The 17,270-nt window shown below is 40.2% G+C and overlaps 3 protein-coding genes across 7 annotated transcripts; 1 reads left to right on the plus strand and 2 right to left on the minus strand.

Moving 5' to 3' along the window:
• Positions 1 to 767: 767 nt before the first annotated feature.
• On the minus strand, positions 768 to 5,183 carry LOC108889318 (Fc receptor-like protein 4). Its single transcript, XM_018685708.2, has 5 exons — positions 4,998 to 5,183; positions 3,264 to 3,530; positions 2,884 to 3,144; positions 1,880 to 2,032; positions 768 to 1,346 (listed from the first exon to the last, which is right to left on the minus strand). Exons 1-5 carry the CDS (start codon positions 5,080 to 5,082, stop codon positions 1,297 to 1,299), a joined length of 816 nt encoding a protein of 271 aa, XP_018541224.1. The 5' UTR covers positions 5,083 to 5,183; the 3' UTR covers positions 768 to 1,296.
• Positions 5,184 to 5,995: 812 nt separating this feature from the next.
• Positions 5,996 to 9,897, plus strand: LOC108889321 (uncharacterized). 4 transcript variants are annotated; one of them, XM_018685713.2, is made up of 7 exons: positions 5,996 to 6,147; positions 6,740 to 7,096; positions 7,315 to 7,353; positions 7,481 to 7,555; positions 7,810 to 7,905; positions 8,144 to 8,215; positions 8,699 to 9,897. In XM_018685713.2, exons 1-7 carry the CDS (start codon positions 6,102 to 6,104, stop codon positions 8,749 to 8,751), a joined length of 738 nt encoding a protein of 245 aa, XP_018541229.1. In that variant the 5' UTR covers positions 5,996 to 6,101; the 3' UTR covers positions 8,752 to 9,897. The 4 variants fall into 4 exon arrangements, with proteins under 4 accessions (XP_018541229.1, XP_018541230.1, XP_018541231.1 ...); XM_018685714.2 differs by having other exon boundaries at positions 8,702 to 9,897; XM_018685715.2 differs by lacking the exon at positions 7,810 to 7,905.
• Positions 9,898 to 10,195: 298 nt separating this feature from the next.
• LOC108889320 (butyrophilin subfamily 3 member A2) lies at positions 10,196 to 16,095 on the minus strand. 2 transcript variants are annotated; one of them, XM_018685712.2, is made up of 7 exons: positions 15,906 to 16,095; positions 13,674 to 14,009; positions 13,519 to 13,545; positions 12,472 to 12,798; positions 12,277 to 12,294; positions 11,851 to 11,961; positions 10,197 to 11,403 (listed from the first exon to the last, which is right to left on the minus strand). In XM_018685712.2, exons 1-7 carry the CDS (start codon positions 15,970 to 15,972, stop codon positions 11,249 to 11,251), a joined length of 1,041 nt encoding a protein of 346 aa, XP_018541228.1. In that variant the 5' UTR covers positions 15,973 to 16,095; the 3' UTR covers positions 10,197 to 11,248. The 2 variants fall into 2 exon arrangements, with proteins under 2 accessions (XP_050923305.1, XP_018541228.1); XM_051067348.1 differs by lacking the exon at positions 11,851 to 11,961 and having other exon boundaries at positions 10,196 to 11,403.
• Between the last annotated feature and the right edge of the window lie 1,175 nt (positions 16,096 to 17,270).

Genomic DNA, 17,270 nt, shown 5'->3' on the forward strand with positions numbered 1-17,270 from the left:
ACAGATGTCACACACATAAAGTTTTTAAAATGAGACGTCGACAAACTAAAATGTCAGGTTTGTTTATATAAAGGTAGGAACCTCCTCCCTCCCTCCTCTCTTCCTGTTCTTCCGGTTCTTCATGTTCTTATCACTCGGTTCATTTTACTTTCACTTCACTTCACAAAGATTTAAAAGTCAAATAAAACTGAATTAACAGGACAAACACAACAGATTTACTGTGGTTACACACAGTGTTGTACTCCTACACTCGGCTCCTGTGGTTCCTAATCTCATTCAAATGTAATTAGGCGATCAACACGCGCGCACACACTTAAAGAGAAGTCTTACTGTGGTCCAGAAACGCGATGAAAGCAGAAAGATCAATAGTTTCATTATCAGTCAGGAGTGTGATCAGTGTGTGATCAGCTGCCTTCATTAACCTGCGCCCCCGTCACTCTGACAGACTGATCTGGCTCGTGTCCATCCCTCTGCTGCAGCTGGGTCACCTTTTACTCCAAATGGACTCTGTAGATTTCTTCAAGTCTCATTTCAACAGATGTTAAATCGCAGTTTGCTGCTGAGGTGAAACTCAACAACCAAAGAAAGAGAAGTGTGTTTACCATTCCAGTGGAATCCATGAAGGTTTAGTGGCCCAATGGTGCCCTCTCTCTGTGGGTAGGCTGAATGACACTGGTTGTACTGGCAGTACCCTGACAGTAGAGCTAATGATGCCTCTGAAATAAACAGCTCCAACATGTTCAGTCAACAAGTCTGATGAACATCGGTCCTGTACAACAAACAATGATTTATTCCTCAGTCTGTAATTCAGATACAGTACAGATAAATATTGGTACATAGGATAAAATAATACAACTCTAATAAGCTCATTGACAGCAGCCAAGCCAAACAGTTCAAAGCTGCCTTCCTGGTAAGAAGTACACGTTCTCAGATTCTCAGTAATGGAGAGACTGATTGTACCTCATCAGCTGCAGCCACTCAGTTTCTACTCAAACAGTGAGTCCTGCCTCTAGAACAGCTTTGTCTCAGAGACCTGTCTGTACAACTGGACCACAGAGCTGATCCATCATAAAACTCATCAGATGCAGGAACCAGGACGTTCTCAACAACACGGTCCAGTTCATACAGATTATTAGATGTTAAGACTTTAATGTAAACAGCTCATCAATACATTTTAAAAACAGGATAAATAAAAAAATAAAATTATTGCCTTATTTGCAGTAAAAATTTCTCAGCATATAATGTTTGTTGGCAGGTTGGTTATTCTGTGTTCTCTTCTTCCTCTTCTTCTTCTTCTCACCGTTCGAGATGATTAGGACTTCTTCTTCTTTTAGCATCAGCTCGAACTGCAGGAGGAGCAGAGAGATTATTCACGTTACAGCTGTTTTAAACAGGGTTGACAGGTAAACACAACATCCTTCAGTTTAAACACTCATAGTCTCAGATATGATATTATCCATCTTCATTTATAACTTCATAACTCTCATACACTTCACTGTGTAGGCTTGTTTTTATCCTTTGAATGTTACTGTTATCATTTCCCAGCAGCTGTTAAAACATTGAATAAGCTCTAGCTGTCAGTCACCTGCTCTGAGCCTCAGGTAGGTGGCATCAGTGTGCAGTTCATTTTAACCTGTGCTGTAGTTTCTCTTCCTTCATGCCTCATCTTGTTGTTCCCGTATCTTTAGCAGTTTCACTTTTTATTGAGGTCAGTCACCATGGTAACCTGTGTGTATGGTAACTGTTGGCTGGTCGGACTGAAGAGTCAGTCCTGTTTCCTCCAGCCCTCTGTTTGAGGGTTTGAGACAGATCTAAGCCTTTACAAGTCTGTAGGCAGAATAAAGACTGGAATATAGAACGGTTTCAGAGGTGTTCTTACCTTGAGCCCACTTTCTGTATATGCACACACACAGTATCATTATGGCAGTGTAGAAGACAAACAGCAGGATGAAACACACCAGCCTGGGCACAGTCATGATGGGAGGATGAGGAGGAGGAGGAGTGGGAGGAACGCTGGTCGGCTGAGCTCGGTCTACGAGGAAGAAACAGCATCACATCAAAACACTGTGACCACACCTGCCTACAACACCTCTGCTCCCTGAACACGATACGATCTCCCTCTAACTGAGTGACAGTCAGAGGCTTAAACTGCTTAAACTTATAACTTATAACTTATTGAAAACCCTACTTCCTGTTCAGTCCTGGGGGGCGGGGCTTAGCCCATCAACCTATTGTAGCACACCTGATCAGAGGCCTGGATCAGAGCCTGCTCACTCTGCCTTTGTTTGCTGCATCTGAATGTGACATTGCCTGAAGTTATATTTCCTGAAGTTGACTGTGCTGATTCTTTGTTCAATGGTAAAAAGAGAATTTGATTAGATTTATTAGAGGACACCTGTTTACTGATGACAGTCTCCATTTGCCTTTAAGCTATTAAATCATCTGTCGACTACCGGCGTGCTGCTGCAGAGGCTCAAGCAAACACCATTCAGTTCTACTACAATCCTTTAAAACTGTCTCATGGCTCTAACAGAGCTGCAGCAGTGTGAGTGTGATGTCGAATCAGTGCAGAACAGTAACTGGACTGGACCGCAACTTCCCCCATATTTACACATGTAGACCTTTTCTCAGTTAATATGAAGTTTCATTTCTGCGTTCAAAGAAATTAAGTGGAGTGGAGTCTAAAAAGCAGCAGTCAGCTCGAAGAGGCTGAAGCTGCCTTGCTAGTATTTCAAGTACACATTTGTAGCTTCAGAGTATTAGTAATGCAGCTTCTAATTGTACCTTACCAGCTGCTGAGAGTCCTGCCTCTGGAATAGTTTAGTCTCAGAGATATGTCCATCACACCTGTACTGTACAAAGAGCCAGAAACATCATCGTCACCTGTCACAGCCAGAAAACTCTGCGGTGACTCTCCCTGTGTGGGATGTCCACACTTGTAGAGGCCTTCGTCAGACTTGGACACCGATGGAATGATCAACTTTCCTTCAGTGTGGATCCCAATGAAAACACCGTCTTTGTAGAACGTAGCATTGAAACCTGACGTAGATATCGCCCCATATCTTTCCTTGTGGAAACAGTGAAGAGTCACTGGTTGTCCCTCTGTTACAGGATGTGCAGGGCTCTCCATGATCACATCTCCAGCTGAGACACACAGAGACAAACCACAGTCTTTGGTCTTAGAACTCAGTCTGTTTAGTTGCAGGAAATCAACAAAATGTTCAATAAAGAAAATGTACAACAAAAAGCAAAGTGACAAATACTGTTGACTGTGATGTTGAGGACGTTGCTGCACTCCCCTCGTTCAGACTGGCACCAGTACAGTCCGCTGTCTGACGAGTACACGCCCTTAATAGTGCAGGAAGATCCATTTGAGCGACCCCAGCCGACCTCGCATGGAACAACCGACCCAGAGGAGGTGTTTCTCTTCACCGCCCAGCCATCGAAGCCCCCCGGCACCGAGCAGCTCAGAGAGAAGGTCTCGTAGCGGAAGAACTGAGGTCTGTCAGGATAGACGCTCAGTGTGGCTGCTGTGGGTTCAGACAGGAAAAGATCATCGGGGTCAGATCGTCATCTGCTCCTTATGAGTGTGTTTATAACAAGACCTGTGCATTTTCTATAATGTGGTCAGTCCTGTTCCTGTTCCAGCCATGTTACTGCTGCTGCTACTATCACACCACAATGTGGGGGTTTTAGTGACTTTACTTTGACCAATAGTAAGTTGGGATTTCTAAGTCATCACACTATTAACAGTAAAGGAAACACTGCTGCCAAGTTAAAGCGACAGTTCACCCAAATTATAAATAAATACAACAAAAGGTGACAAATTAAAGGAAAAACCAACAACCAGCACATGTCTCAGTGTCACCACGAGCTGCCAGAACATCCACATCTGCACTGATTCTCCAAGTCTCTGAACTCTAGTGGAGGGATGAATCTGTCGTATCTGTTCAGTTGGGTTGAGATCTGGTGACTGTGAAGGCCACAGCATATGAGTCACATCATATTCATACCCATGCCCTGAGGATGGGAGCACTGTCACCCATCATCCTGATGGGTTGAAGATGATCTCCCAGAACAACCTTTTATTGCAGAGCTCCCTCACTGCACGAGTCAGGCCTCTGTTTTCTTGCTGCACATCACACATCTAGTGGCTAATCTTACCTAATAACTTTTTCTACTCCTCTGTAGAGCAGTGCCTCTGTGGTTTTTACACCTCCACACTCTCAAATGTGACTTCACCTCTGTGCTGAGGGCTTTATGCACAGCCACCGTATGTAACTGTTTACAGACTGTTCTTGCTGCCATCACCAAGAGTTGCTCTTTAGGTTTTCCTCTGCATATCGCACTAATGCACAGACATCACAGTCATCAGATGTGCACTGTCGACCACAGTTTCCGGGACCAATTTTCTGACATTTTTCCTATAAATCTAAACGCAGATGTCACTTCCTGTTCGAACACCAACTGAGCAGCATTTCTGACTGAAGCTTCTGCCATTTTTTCCCCAACAAAGAACCATTTGTTCTCTTAGATCGTCCTGCCATCTTAAAATGAAATCAGGGTCCACCCAGTGGGAGCATGTATAAAACTTCATCTGCATTCATCATGTTTCTCCACTGATGTGCTCAGGTTTTTCTTTTTCCTAATGTCCAACTTTAAGAGGCAACATTTTGTTTTGGGGTTGGGGCAGAAATCTTAAAGACAGCTAGATCAAAACCTGAACAAACAAAACTGAGAACAGTCTGTATGGCTAGGAAACACCAGACCCTTTAACATCCATCCAACACAGCAAGATTTGATGTTACTCCACATGTTGTGCTGCTGTTCGTTGATCACAGAAGGTATCAGACAGTCAATGGAACCTAACTGATATCAAAGAATTTCAATCAGAAAATTATTTTTCTGTCTTTTAGCAGGTTGTCCCTGAGCTGCAGACCACAGCTGCAATGGAGAGAGCTGATGGTGAAATGACTGAAAAAAGTCAAATTTCTTACACATAAAAAGGCAGAACGATGGGATCTCCATTCTGTTGATGCCGTTTCTTCTCTGAGTCACTTTCGGAGAAAAGTCCACCCACATACTGAGCTCAGACAGGAAATCTACACTAGCACATACTCTGAGCAACAGACACACTCATGCCAAAGGTAACTCAAGTTTGTAAAACTTCATCCTGTGATGAAAATGATTTTCTTGACTTCAAACTCTTTTGGAAAATAAAGGATCTTGGATCGTCGTTGTAATCCACTGATGGATACAAAGACTCTTTAAGTGTGTTTTAGCAGAGAAGTCATCATGAGCTCATGTTGACACCTGCTGTGCTCTCCTGCCCTCCTGTGGTTCACACCAACACAAAACAAACCTGTCCATTTCAGTGTCAAGTCAAGTCAATGCTAAGTCTGTTAAACTATTTGTAGCATCCTGAACTGTGAATGTGTGTGAGTCGACTTTCTACACTTGTTTGGGTCAGTGTGAGACACTGTCTGAAGGACTCTAAAAGAAGTGTGAGAACTGATAAAGCTGTGATAGTGAAGGAGATGGTTATGGTTGGTTTGGTGTACTTTCATCAACAGTTGTATGATAAAGGTTGGTAAAAGTGTTCAGGGTAGACAAATACTTTTTAATCGATTCTTTAGACTCTTATGTCCACATCTGTGGACAGTTCATTTAACGCCATTTGGGGTTAGTTCATCATGGTAGATTTCTTCAAAACACTTGGTGACAGTATCAGTAGATTCACAGCAGTATCCTGCAGTTACTATCTTGTATTCCAAAAGTGATTTGAAGGCATGCACAAAATGCTTCCTGCATATCTGTGAAATACGTCTGCTCAAAACATCACTACACACAGGAAACTGTGATGAACCTAAACTAAGGTTCCTTCTTGCCAGCTGTGGATTTACAGCCCCTTTTCTCCCTTGTTGCATTGCGTCCACATGCATGGCTCGTACAGTTATGAGAGCTCTCTAAGCCGATACCAAAATGCTCACACACCTTGAACGTGCTGAGAAAAGACAGATCAGGCAGATCAACCAGAGAGGTGCGTTCACGTTCAGCTTGATTGTGAAATCAGCAGCAGTCAGTCACTGTGACGGACCGTCATGCCTCACGGAGTCCTGATCCTCCTGCTGCTAATGGGATTCCACGGTAAGACTACTTCATAAAGCAGAGTTCTCTGATGTGGGTTGGTATTTTCGTCCATATCAACTTGACTGAGTTGGTTTCGTTTTGAGTTCTTGATGTTTGTTTGTTTTTACTCAAGGAAGTCTCGACAGCTTTCACTTGGTTGCGCAATCTCCTCCTTTTTTCCCTGTCTGTCAGAAAATATCGAACATAAAACTTTTCCTGATAAAGAATAAGGCAGCTGTTCTAGTGTAGTACGCTTTAATGTTACAGTGATATTACAGACTATTACATCTTTTCCTGCGGAACTTCTGTTGCTGCCATTTTTTCTCGGAAACTGCGGAACTTCTTGCGTTGCCGGTTTACCTCAGTCTGAAAACATCTGGCTCTAAAAGCGAAGAAAGGGAATTCAAATAGAAAACCTGAGACCATAAGAATGGAGATGGAAGCAACAAGTTAAACTTATTAAAGAAAAAGATTTTCCTCCTGTTGGTGAGGACACCTGATGTAAGACAGAGTCATTCTCCAAACGCAAAGAAGGAACAGTTAAACTAAGTAGTTCACATTAGTCTAAACGTCTGATGAATTGTTTGTTTGTTTGTTTGTTTGTGCACAGGTCAGCTGACAGGGACAGGCTGTCCTGTTAGTCCAGGAGGGTTTAAGGAGAATCCGCCTGTAGAAGCAGTGAACGGCAGTGATGTTATTCTCCCATGTCTCCCTGAGTTCACTGTCAGAGTGGACCGTGATAGACTGGAGTGGAGTCGTGGTAACGAGGACATTTACACCATCAGAGGAGGGTACAGTGATGGCCTGTATAAACACTCAGGGAGAGCATCTGTTTCCAGAGAAGAGTTTCAGAAAAGAAACGCCTCACTCAAACTCTTCAGAGTGTCAGAGGCAGATGGAGGAGAGTACTGCTGCTGTCTTCATCTGGACAGTCCGGATGAGAGGAAATGCATTAAGCTGATTCTTGGTGAGTATGTTAAACACCACAGAGACATATAATGTAACATTAGAGTAAACCCATTCATTTTGTATAAAAGTCTTAACAGCACTTTACATATTAGTTATCCGAGGACTCAGTCATTAATGGTGAATTACTTTACAATAAAAGAAAAAGCAACTGAACAGGTGATGACAACACACATGTACTGTCCAAACTTTCAAAGTCTCTTTTGTTTTCTCTTACAGTTCTAAAGAAAAAGGGAGGAGACTCAAACGACCACATGGGTCAGAAAATGTCTTCATGTTTTTGGCTTTAAATTCCTCAGTTGTGCACAGGAGGAACTGAGCTTTGGGTTGATTTGTCTTCATCAGCTCTCTCCAGGTCATTTAATGCTGTTTTGTGTCATTGCAGATGTAACAGGACGCTCAGGGATCATACAGGCTACTGCTAACGTCCAGAGTAACACAACCAAGTCATCAGACACTGGTGAGGAACTTCTCAGTAGTTCAAGAGAAACAGATTATTCTCAGCTCTGTGAACACAGGATGCTTCAGTCAACAATCTGTTTTCATTATACGTCTGTTGCTGTAGTGAATGAGGACAGATGCACATGCATATGAAGTAATGAAACGTCAGACAGCTCAGTGAAAAGAGAAGCAGGTGTAAAGTGTGACAGTAGTTTTGCACATTAAACACTTTTACAACCTGGAATCAGCTCAGTGTCTCTGATATTCTTCCAGATACTAACGAGGTTTGGAAAATAGCTGCTGGAGTTATTGTTGCTGTTCTTGTCCTTGTCCTCTTTGTGCTATTGATGAAAAAGAAATGTGCAAAGCGTAAGTCATTTATTTCCACTTTCAATTTAACTGCATTAACATAAAACCTGTTATAATTCCAGCTGCATCATTAGAATCTATTCAGATGTGTGTGATATGATATTTAGAGCACCACCTGAGTTACTTTCACTATGTAAAACTTCACACCTCATGTTTTACATCCAGTGTCCAGGAAAGACTGTGATCTCTGAACATGAACTGATTATTAATATCTCTTTGTGTTTCTAATGTTATGCAGGTTTCTGTTTGTCCCAAGTGTTTTTGTCTCTTCGACGTCTCAGTCAGTCGCTGAATCGAGTCAGACGTTCAGGTATTATCACTATCTGACCTTTCTGTCAGTTTCCTGCAGATGAATGCTGGTTTTTAATGACTTCTCAGTCTTTTTAACTGAGTTCAGCATCAGTCTGAACTCTCTGGGTCTGATTCCAGCAGTTTGAGCTGCTGACTGTCACTCAGTTAGAGGGGAATGATCCTGAAGTTTTAGCTATCACTTCATAGCTAATGTTAGCATTAACAGCTGTTGACTTAACAAGAGCTTCTTCTAGACTGGTTAGTAAACAGCTGTTAATGCTAACGTTAGCTATGTAGCAATAGCAAAACGTACATATAGCACCTTTAAGCTAATCTTCCCTTAACTATATTGTATCTGCCATGTTCAGTTATTGATAAGTGGTGTCATTGAATGTAATATGGGGATGAGCAGAACTGTCCAATACCAGTGTTGTGTCCAGCAGTAAGGTTGCTGTGTTACTGTCAAACACAGTGTATTTAATATAATTCTATGATCTCACAGCAGCAGCAGCAGCAGAGCCGGCAAATGAAGCCGAACTGGAGAATCTGAAATGATGAGTTACCACAGAGGGAGGATGAGGAGTTGGAAGAACAGCCGACACCCAAACACACACAGAGAACACTTCAAGAAGTTAAGGTCTAGAAAGTATTTTGCACACAGTGAGGAAGTTTATATTTTTACAGACACTTTGACAAGACTGTGCACTTTGAAAGATGATGAATGTGAAGAAGCTGATTCACCCAAATAACATGTATTTGTTCCTGTACTGGTAACAGTGTGTAATCTGTGCATTATCCAGAGTGATCGGGAACTTTTCCCTGGAAAGACACACTGTTGATGAATTTTAATAACAGTGGTTTTAGAACCACAAACACATTGCGTTGTGGTGGAAACTCTGACTTATATTTTAAACCCTGGACAAATTAATGTTATTTGGGAAACTACTTTGTATTTTTTAAAGTGTTTTTAATGTATTAACCTGGAATATCAGAATGTATGGTTTTGCACACAGCATTTAGAAGTTTTAAAAGCTTAGTGCACAGCTAAGCAAATGTCATGAATTTGATGAATTTAGATTCCCAATAAAAAAAAGACCTACAACTCAGCTTTGACTTGAAACGACACATTATGCTCCCCCAAGAACTAAAGACGAGTCGTTTGCACTCAAAGCTCAAAGAGCAGGACTTTGACTTGACTTTGGCCTTAGATGTCTTGATACTGGACTTGACCTGAGGCTAAATGAAGATTTAGTCCCACCCTGCAGCTGATTATTGTTCGTCCTTGTTTATTTTGGGCTGTGAATTCAAACAGTTGGTGGTAAAGGTATAAAAAATGTCTCCCTGCAATATATATGAAATTAGTATATGAAATGTTATGTTACAGTTTTTCTTGTTACAGTGCTGGGTGTGTGTGTGTGTGTGTGTGTGTGTGTGTTTTTTTTTTTTTTTTTATGGCATCATCACATCACATCAGGGTAGCAGTAATGGAGAGCTGTGGTTGATGCAGCCAGGCAGGTTTGCAGCACCTGGGCTGGGTGTGCTCTGAAGGGAAAAGCCCAGCAGCACTTGTGTTTACCCATACAACACCCCACCTCCTGATGTTCACACAAAAACATCCACATTACTGATGAAACTGACTGCTCCATACTAACAGATATCTCTGTCTACCTTTGGTACAATAAATATTCACATTTGGCATCATTCCTTGTGTCGTTTCTCGTCTCTATCAGACAGTAGATCAGCAGTTTCTGAAACAGACCAACAGCCACATTCAAAGTCACTTTAATCGTCTTTCTTCCCCAGTCTGATGCTCAGTCTGAACTACAGCAGGTTGGCCTGACCATGTCCACATGGCTAAATGCACTGAGTTGCTGCCATGTGATTGGCTGATTAGATATTTGTGTTAATGAGCAGTTGAGCAGGTGAATCTAATGAAGTGTCTGGTGAGTGTATGTACCTGTTAGCATAGCATAAAATGATGCCCCTCTCTTCACACACCAGTGCTACAGCAGATTTTCACTCCAAACACAACTGATTTATTTATCAGAGTAGAAAAGGTGATAAGTAGAGCACATCCACACCAACAAACAAAAAACAACTAAAAATACAGGCATCTTACCTACTGTCCTAACATAAAGAGGAGAGGATATTTTTAAAAGATATTTACAGTGTATACAACAGATTATGCTAAAACAGTAATAATCTGACAGCTGCCACACTCAAATACAAATACAGGTTATGGCTCAGGGTCATAAAAGGTTAATTTCATTCAGTTAAATGATGCATAGTTTGCACTTTGCAGTGATTTGATACGTCTTTGGTAAATGCTGCTGTCTCACTAGAATTCAGTGCAAAGACAACTTGGAGATTGTATAAAATTCTTCCCAAGAACATCACAAATTAGCAAAATCTTTTTTTTTTTTTCATCAAAAAAATCAAAGTTTTTTCTTAAGTTGAACACTATGTGCACACACATCCTGCAGTGTTGTAATGCATAAAACAGAGGTCTTATCAGAGTGTGAGAGGATTAAAGTAGTGTTCAATGATTGTAAAAAAAAATTTTTAGTAATATATATAAGTAAAAATTAAGTAAATATATTTTTTTAACAAACAACAATCACAGTTTCAACATCTCAGCTTCTTTATCCAGATGTTTCACAGTCTACAAAGCTTCATACTACCTTTCAAAACAAATGTTTCAGAAAGTAATAAAACAAGGTAAAAACACACAGAACAGATCACCACTATGAAAAAAAAGATTTTAAAAACAGGCACAAAATTAAAATGGTTAAACTGAAATAGCACTCAGTAGATCACGTACCTCCACCAAGGTTAGACAACATTATCTCTTGAGAAAATGATCACAATGTCAAATAATAGCATATCTCACAATGACAGCTGAAATGATAAAAATGAAAAAGAAAAATAGCTCCAAGAGCATAAGGAATATCATTTATCCTTCATATTGTTGGATCTGAGTCAGCAAAACAGGTGATATGTTCAATTATCAGGGCCATCGTCGTTATCAGTGCAGTCCTCGTCAGTGTTGTTGTCAGGTGTTCACGTTGTCTCCATTGTTGTCCATGTTGTCATTGCTCTGCATGGCTCTAAGAGGTATGTTCTGCTGGGCTCTAAGAGATGTGGGATCCCCTCCATCATTGGCATTGTTTTGGTCCTGGTCTTGGGTTCGATCTCTGCATCGAGAATCTGGTAATATGACAGTTTCAATGAAATGTCAGTCATCAACTCTCTTTTGCAGCACATGTTAAAAACAAGAATCATCTATCTGAGGCAGCAAATAAGACAAAAGAGAGTCAAAAAACACAAAGGAACAATAATTAGCAGTAAAAGAGTAAAAGAGTAATCATGCCTGTATAAATGTGTTAAACTCAGTTTCTAGGTTTCTGAGCAGATGAACAGTCAAACTCAACATTACAGGGAAGGACGGGTTCACAGTTCAAGTTCAAGTCAGTCTTTAAAACATAATACTGGTGCTCATGAGCACAGTTCCAATCATTGCTCCTGTTCACACTGGTCATTAAAAGCATCGTTTGCTTATTCTTCATATCAGCTGTACATGGAAGGAGGAGGAATGAACAGTCATGAGCATCTGACCTGTTCTTTAAATGAACAGAGGAGAAATTTGTGACTTACTGGCATCTCTGCGATTTTGTTTATAATGACAGATGATGAATCCAATGATGATTCCAATGATGATTCCAATGATAAATGCAAGGACACCAACCACAACCACAACCCAAATCCCTGAAAGAACAGAGAAAAGATTTGTTCTTCACTCTGATAACATCCATCCTTTTTCTACATGACTGCTCAGGTGTCTTAAAATCTAACCCAAAAATAATCAGAGGGATTCTGAATTTAATACTTAATTTGACAGGAGACCAGTAAAACACATAATGAACCAAATTTGCTGAACAAACTCAACAACCCTCCAGCAGATGATGCTTTAACACTGACCACTTACAGATTCAACAGTTTCTTTAAGAAAGGGAGAACGAATGACACAGGAGTAACTTTAGATCTATAGGATACAGTAAAGACAACTGTTTTTCTACTTACATGTCTTGTTTTCTGTGTCTGGAAGTAAAAAGTAAAAAGATTCTTAATTTCACAGGAAAACAGTACAACAAATAATCAACCAAGATTTTTTTTCTCAGACCACACTGATAAAGGTAAAACTGTCTGTATATCTGCATGTACATTATAGTATAAACAGAACTAACAAACAACTAGAGACAAACAAATCATTCTGACCTTTCACTTTGAGCTGCACTGTTTTCCCTCTCATGTAGTTTCCCTCCCTGTTGTACACCACACATCTGTATTCTCCTGTGTCTGTGACTTTGGGGTGTTTCAGGGTCAGACTGAGGTCTCCAGTTCTCAGCAGGTCTTTCTTCATCTCTGTTCGGTCTCTGTAAACCTGGTCCTGTTCTTCAGGTCGGTCAGAGCCGTTCTCATACACATGGACCATCCTGTTGTCGTTGTTCGTCCACTCCACTCTGACGTCTTGAGGCAGGTCACCTGTGGTTCTGAAGGGCAGCTGGACAGACTCCACCCCCTCCTCCACCTCCACCTGTTGGTCTGAGAGGACAACAAAGCACATCATCAGCTGTACAGACAGCAGCAGCAGTTTGTCCTCACTTTATTGAAGGAGGACAAAGTTGTAGAGAAAGCTGAAGGACAGAACCAGATCAGAGCAGAAGGTAACAGGGGACTGAAATCTAGAAACTAAAACCAGAGGCCTGTACTATGAAGGGAGTTTAATCTCCTCTGATTTAACTCGGGTTATCAAGGAAACTCTGGGTTGACAAACTTGTGACTCTCTCAATCTGTGTTAAACGGTACAACTGTGGTTATTTACATTACATTCATACATATACAGCCTGAGTGTTCCAGGCAGAACATCATTCACAGGAACAGCTCATTCTCAGACATGTGACCCACGTGTTGACTGGAATCAAAGTATCTGAGAAATCATCACATATTGTTTGTGTCCTTACATCTCATATTACAGATGAAGAACGTGTGACAAGTCTCCCTGACTGTTTGTTTTACATTGTGTCGTTAGAGTCTCTTTAAATTCCTCGTAAACCAACAGAAATAACCACACTGACGAAGGTAAAACTGTCGGTATATCTGCATGTACATTATAGGATATACAGAACTTTTTGTACTGTTAATATTCTCATGAGATTAAATAGTCAAATATGTGATAGAATTCAGACAAACAGGAAAAGAGATTGTTGTGGTGATAAAAGCTAATTGTGATACAAACAGATTGAACTCAAGATATTTACTCACTGGGATCAACCCTCTCTTCACCTTTCACTGTGGAAAAATGAACATTTGTGTTAGATTGTAATTGTGTTTATTGTGTTTAAGTGACAAATACCCTTAACATGTTACAAAAGTAGAATTATTTCATTTCACTGATGTGTTGGGTTATATGTACTCACCAACAGTGAGGGTAACGATGTCACGTTTGACCTGACTTTCCAGTTTGGGCACATTGCAGGTGTAATTTCCTGCATCATTTTCTGTGACATTGGTCAGTTTTAATGAAATGTTTCCTTTAACCATTTCATCTTTGAAGAGAGACGTTCTGTTTTTGAAGTTCAGGTGTTGATCAGTTAGATCATCTTCTCTACTTCTATAGAGATGCACTAAGTTTCCAGTGAATTTCCACTCTACTGTTAGATTTGTGACGTTAAATGGGGGATCCAGGTGGCATGGCAGGATGACATCCTCACCGACTGCTGCTTTAACTGTTGAACCAATCACTTTAGGTTGCTCTGAGGAAACAAACATTGTATTTAGACTTAAAGTTACAACATCACTGAACTCTTTGTTTCTAAATATAGTTTAACACTACAATGGCTGGTTCTTAATGAGAAATTATTTTTAAGTCTGTTATTAGGACATAGTATACAGGCTTTAATATAACTACAGACAAATATCAATCCAAATGAAGCAAAAAATTCCAGAAAATCAGGAAAGTGAAAGTTCATTCATATCTGAAGTTTGGACTCATCAATGAGAAAACAATTGTGCCTCTGTCAATGTCAGTAAATACCACAGTGCAGCATTGTCTGTACACTGATTACCAGCCATGAAAAGAGTTTTCTACTGAATCAACTCACCTTGAATATTCTTTATATGTTAATATATTTTTTCAACATTTCTATCTTACATGTTTTTTTTAAAAAAAAACAAAAAACAATATCTGTTTTGTCGTTTCTTCCTATGAGTAACTGATGGTTAAATGTTCCCTGTGTATAAACTGAAAACATCTTTTCTTTCAGAACAGTGATTCTGTGTTTGAAGGGAAACCTTACTGAACTGTAGCCTTCAGCACTGAGTCACTGTGCATGTGCATCTTTATTTTATACATTAAAAATTACTTTAGCCTAGTGTAAGTCAGATTCTCTAAACACCACAGTTCTCTTTTCCTAATTCCTTCTCTCCTTCTTGCCTTTCCTTGATCTTGTGACATTTTCCATTGAGGTCAAGAAAAAGTGTTTAGGAAAGGAGAAGTTACTTTTTGACAGCTTCAGCCCTGCACACCCTCCTTATTTGTTCTGTATAATCTGAGTGTTGCCTTTGTGCTGTAGCATTTTTGTCAAATAAAATTAATTTAATTTATTTTAATTTAATTTATTTGTCCCCTGGTTTTCTCACACAACCTTAAATAACTCAACTACATATATACATACATGTAACAACAAGTATTGTTCATACGAAAGCCTATAAAAAATTAATAATCAGTCATCTCATTATTAGGATATTAGGAATTCTAATGTATTTGGTGCAGCTTTATAAAGCTGTAAAGTCCGTTTATTTAATTCCTTAAACCGTCCACAGGTCTCTGAGGCTGGTTTTAGATCCTGGATGAGCTCCTTCAGATCAGCTTGATGTTTAGAATATCACTGCGCTGTGATCTTTCATTCTGTTTTATTTTAAATCCCGTCAATGTGTCTCTTTGGTTTAATGAACCTTTTCTTATCATCATATGTTTTATATAAAGCACTTTGAGTTGCCTCGTCGTTCAGAGGCGCTTCACAAATTAACCTGCTTTGCTGTTAAAGCGAGTATAATTACTGTGTATAATTACTGCAGTCCAAATCAACTGGGCAAGAAATGTTAACCCACATCAGAAAGGCTGTACTGTCATTTATCAGATAGTCTTAACTATTAGAATCAAGAGGGTCAGGACTTGAAACATGACGGTTTATTGAGACGATTTGCCTACACTGTTTTACCTACAGAGTGAAGGCGCCTTCAGTGGGGATAATGAATAATTAATTAAATAAGTGATTGGACCTGTGGGAGCGAAGGTGGGGACACTGAACAGGTGCTTACTTTCTCTAGATAAACTCTAAAGAAATATTTATCTCCAAAATGTAAAAAGTAGCCTAATACAAGTTGATATTTCTGAACTGATGAACTGATGAACTGACTCGCTGATGAATGCAGGTGTGAATAAAATATCACGAGGGGAAAAACACGAAAGAAAAGTTCAGGGTCCTTTGTGAATCCACTTAGCTCTGATTAATACGGTATACATTTAGGACATATCATGTTTTCAGAAACAGCGAGTAAAGCCTTTAAAGCTGAGTGGAAAAACAAAAGGAGGTTTGTTCTGTAGTGTCGATGGTCTTTCAATAGGTGTAGTTAAGGAAATGGCTTACCTGTACGCGGTATCAAAGTAGAAATAAACAGAACAGTGGTCACTGCTAAGTAGAGTTTCCTAAACATACTGAAGACTATGTAAAGAATAGACCATCCACTGTAACTCAAAAAAAGAAAAGAAAAGAAAAGAAGAGAAACAACTGGTGATTTGATCAGCAGCCGCCTGGAAAATACTTTCTCTTTCTGTTGTCCTTAATAATAGGAGGAGGAGTAGTAGTCGGAAGTAACTAGTAGTAGTAGGAGTAGCCTGTTGTCTCCAGTTATTGATATCCTACTGTAGGCTCACACACATACACACACACACACAATAGTAAAAAAAAAAAAATGCAGTATTTCTGGGACACAGGAAGACTCCATGTTTTCTGCGCTGATTTATTGCTGTTATATGATCCGCTGCTGTTCTACAGACCGACTGTCCTTCCTCTGGAAATGTCCTGTTATCTTAGGAACTTTTCTTACAAACTGCACTTTCTCTCTCTGATTGAACTTTCACTCTTCTGTACTCTATTTCCATATTTCTGAGCCCAGGACTGCAGAGCAGCCAGTCATTCACTGGACTGGACACGAGGGACATGATCATGCGTTTGACTGACACTGGGTAACAGCCTATTTTGTACCACACAGAGTCAAGGCACGTGTCCCCCTGGGACTGATGTTGGTTAGCTGGACCCTGCATTAAGAGATTAAATCATGCGCCGGTTGAAGACTGTGGTCTTACCACAATCTTGATCACCTCTTGCTCACTCTGTGAGGCTGTTCAGATCAGGAAGTGGGTTGACCATGAAGTAAAAACAAGGTAAAATGGTAGGAGACATACTTTGCTGTCATCAAGGTAACATGATTCTCTCCCATGCGGCCTCCATCACTTATCAGGTGATGTCAGTTAAGTCTGTGAAGATTCAGGGTTTAGGCTTTACAGGAGACACTGAGGTTAATGTGTTTCAGTGGTGTCTTCCACACTCCCAATTCAGCACACCTGACTCACTCAGGAGATATGGGTCAGGTGATACTGTGTACGTGGTTCAGGCAAAACTCCCACTAGGTGCTGCCAAACTATATACAGTACCACCCTTAGAAACTCTACTGCCATACAGTGGAATAACTGAAATGGGTTTGTTAGAATATCTCCAATGCTGTTAGAAGAAGAGAAAACAGTTTGACCCCGGACTGGTAGCACTGAAATCTTAACCAAACACTCATATCTGTTTAAAGCCTGAGTCTCTTACTTTAAAATGTTTTAAAAGCTCAAGCCAGTTTGCAACTGTAGTAAAGTTAGGTTTATCACCTTTGGCACAGTGTTTAAAAATACATTAAAACATCATAGAAACATGAGAAGCATCTGATATGATGTTCGTTTACGTGCT

The sequence above is a fragment of the Lates calcarifer genome, unplaced genomic scaffold, assembly GCF_001640805.2.
Source record: "Lates calcarifer isolate ASB-BC8 unplaced genomic scaffold, TLL_Latcal_v3 _unitig_1520_quiver_1755, whole genome shotgun sequence".
Lineage (NCBI taxonomy): Eukaryota > Metazoa > Chordata > Actinopteri > Centropomidae > Lates > Lates calcarifer.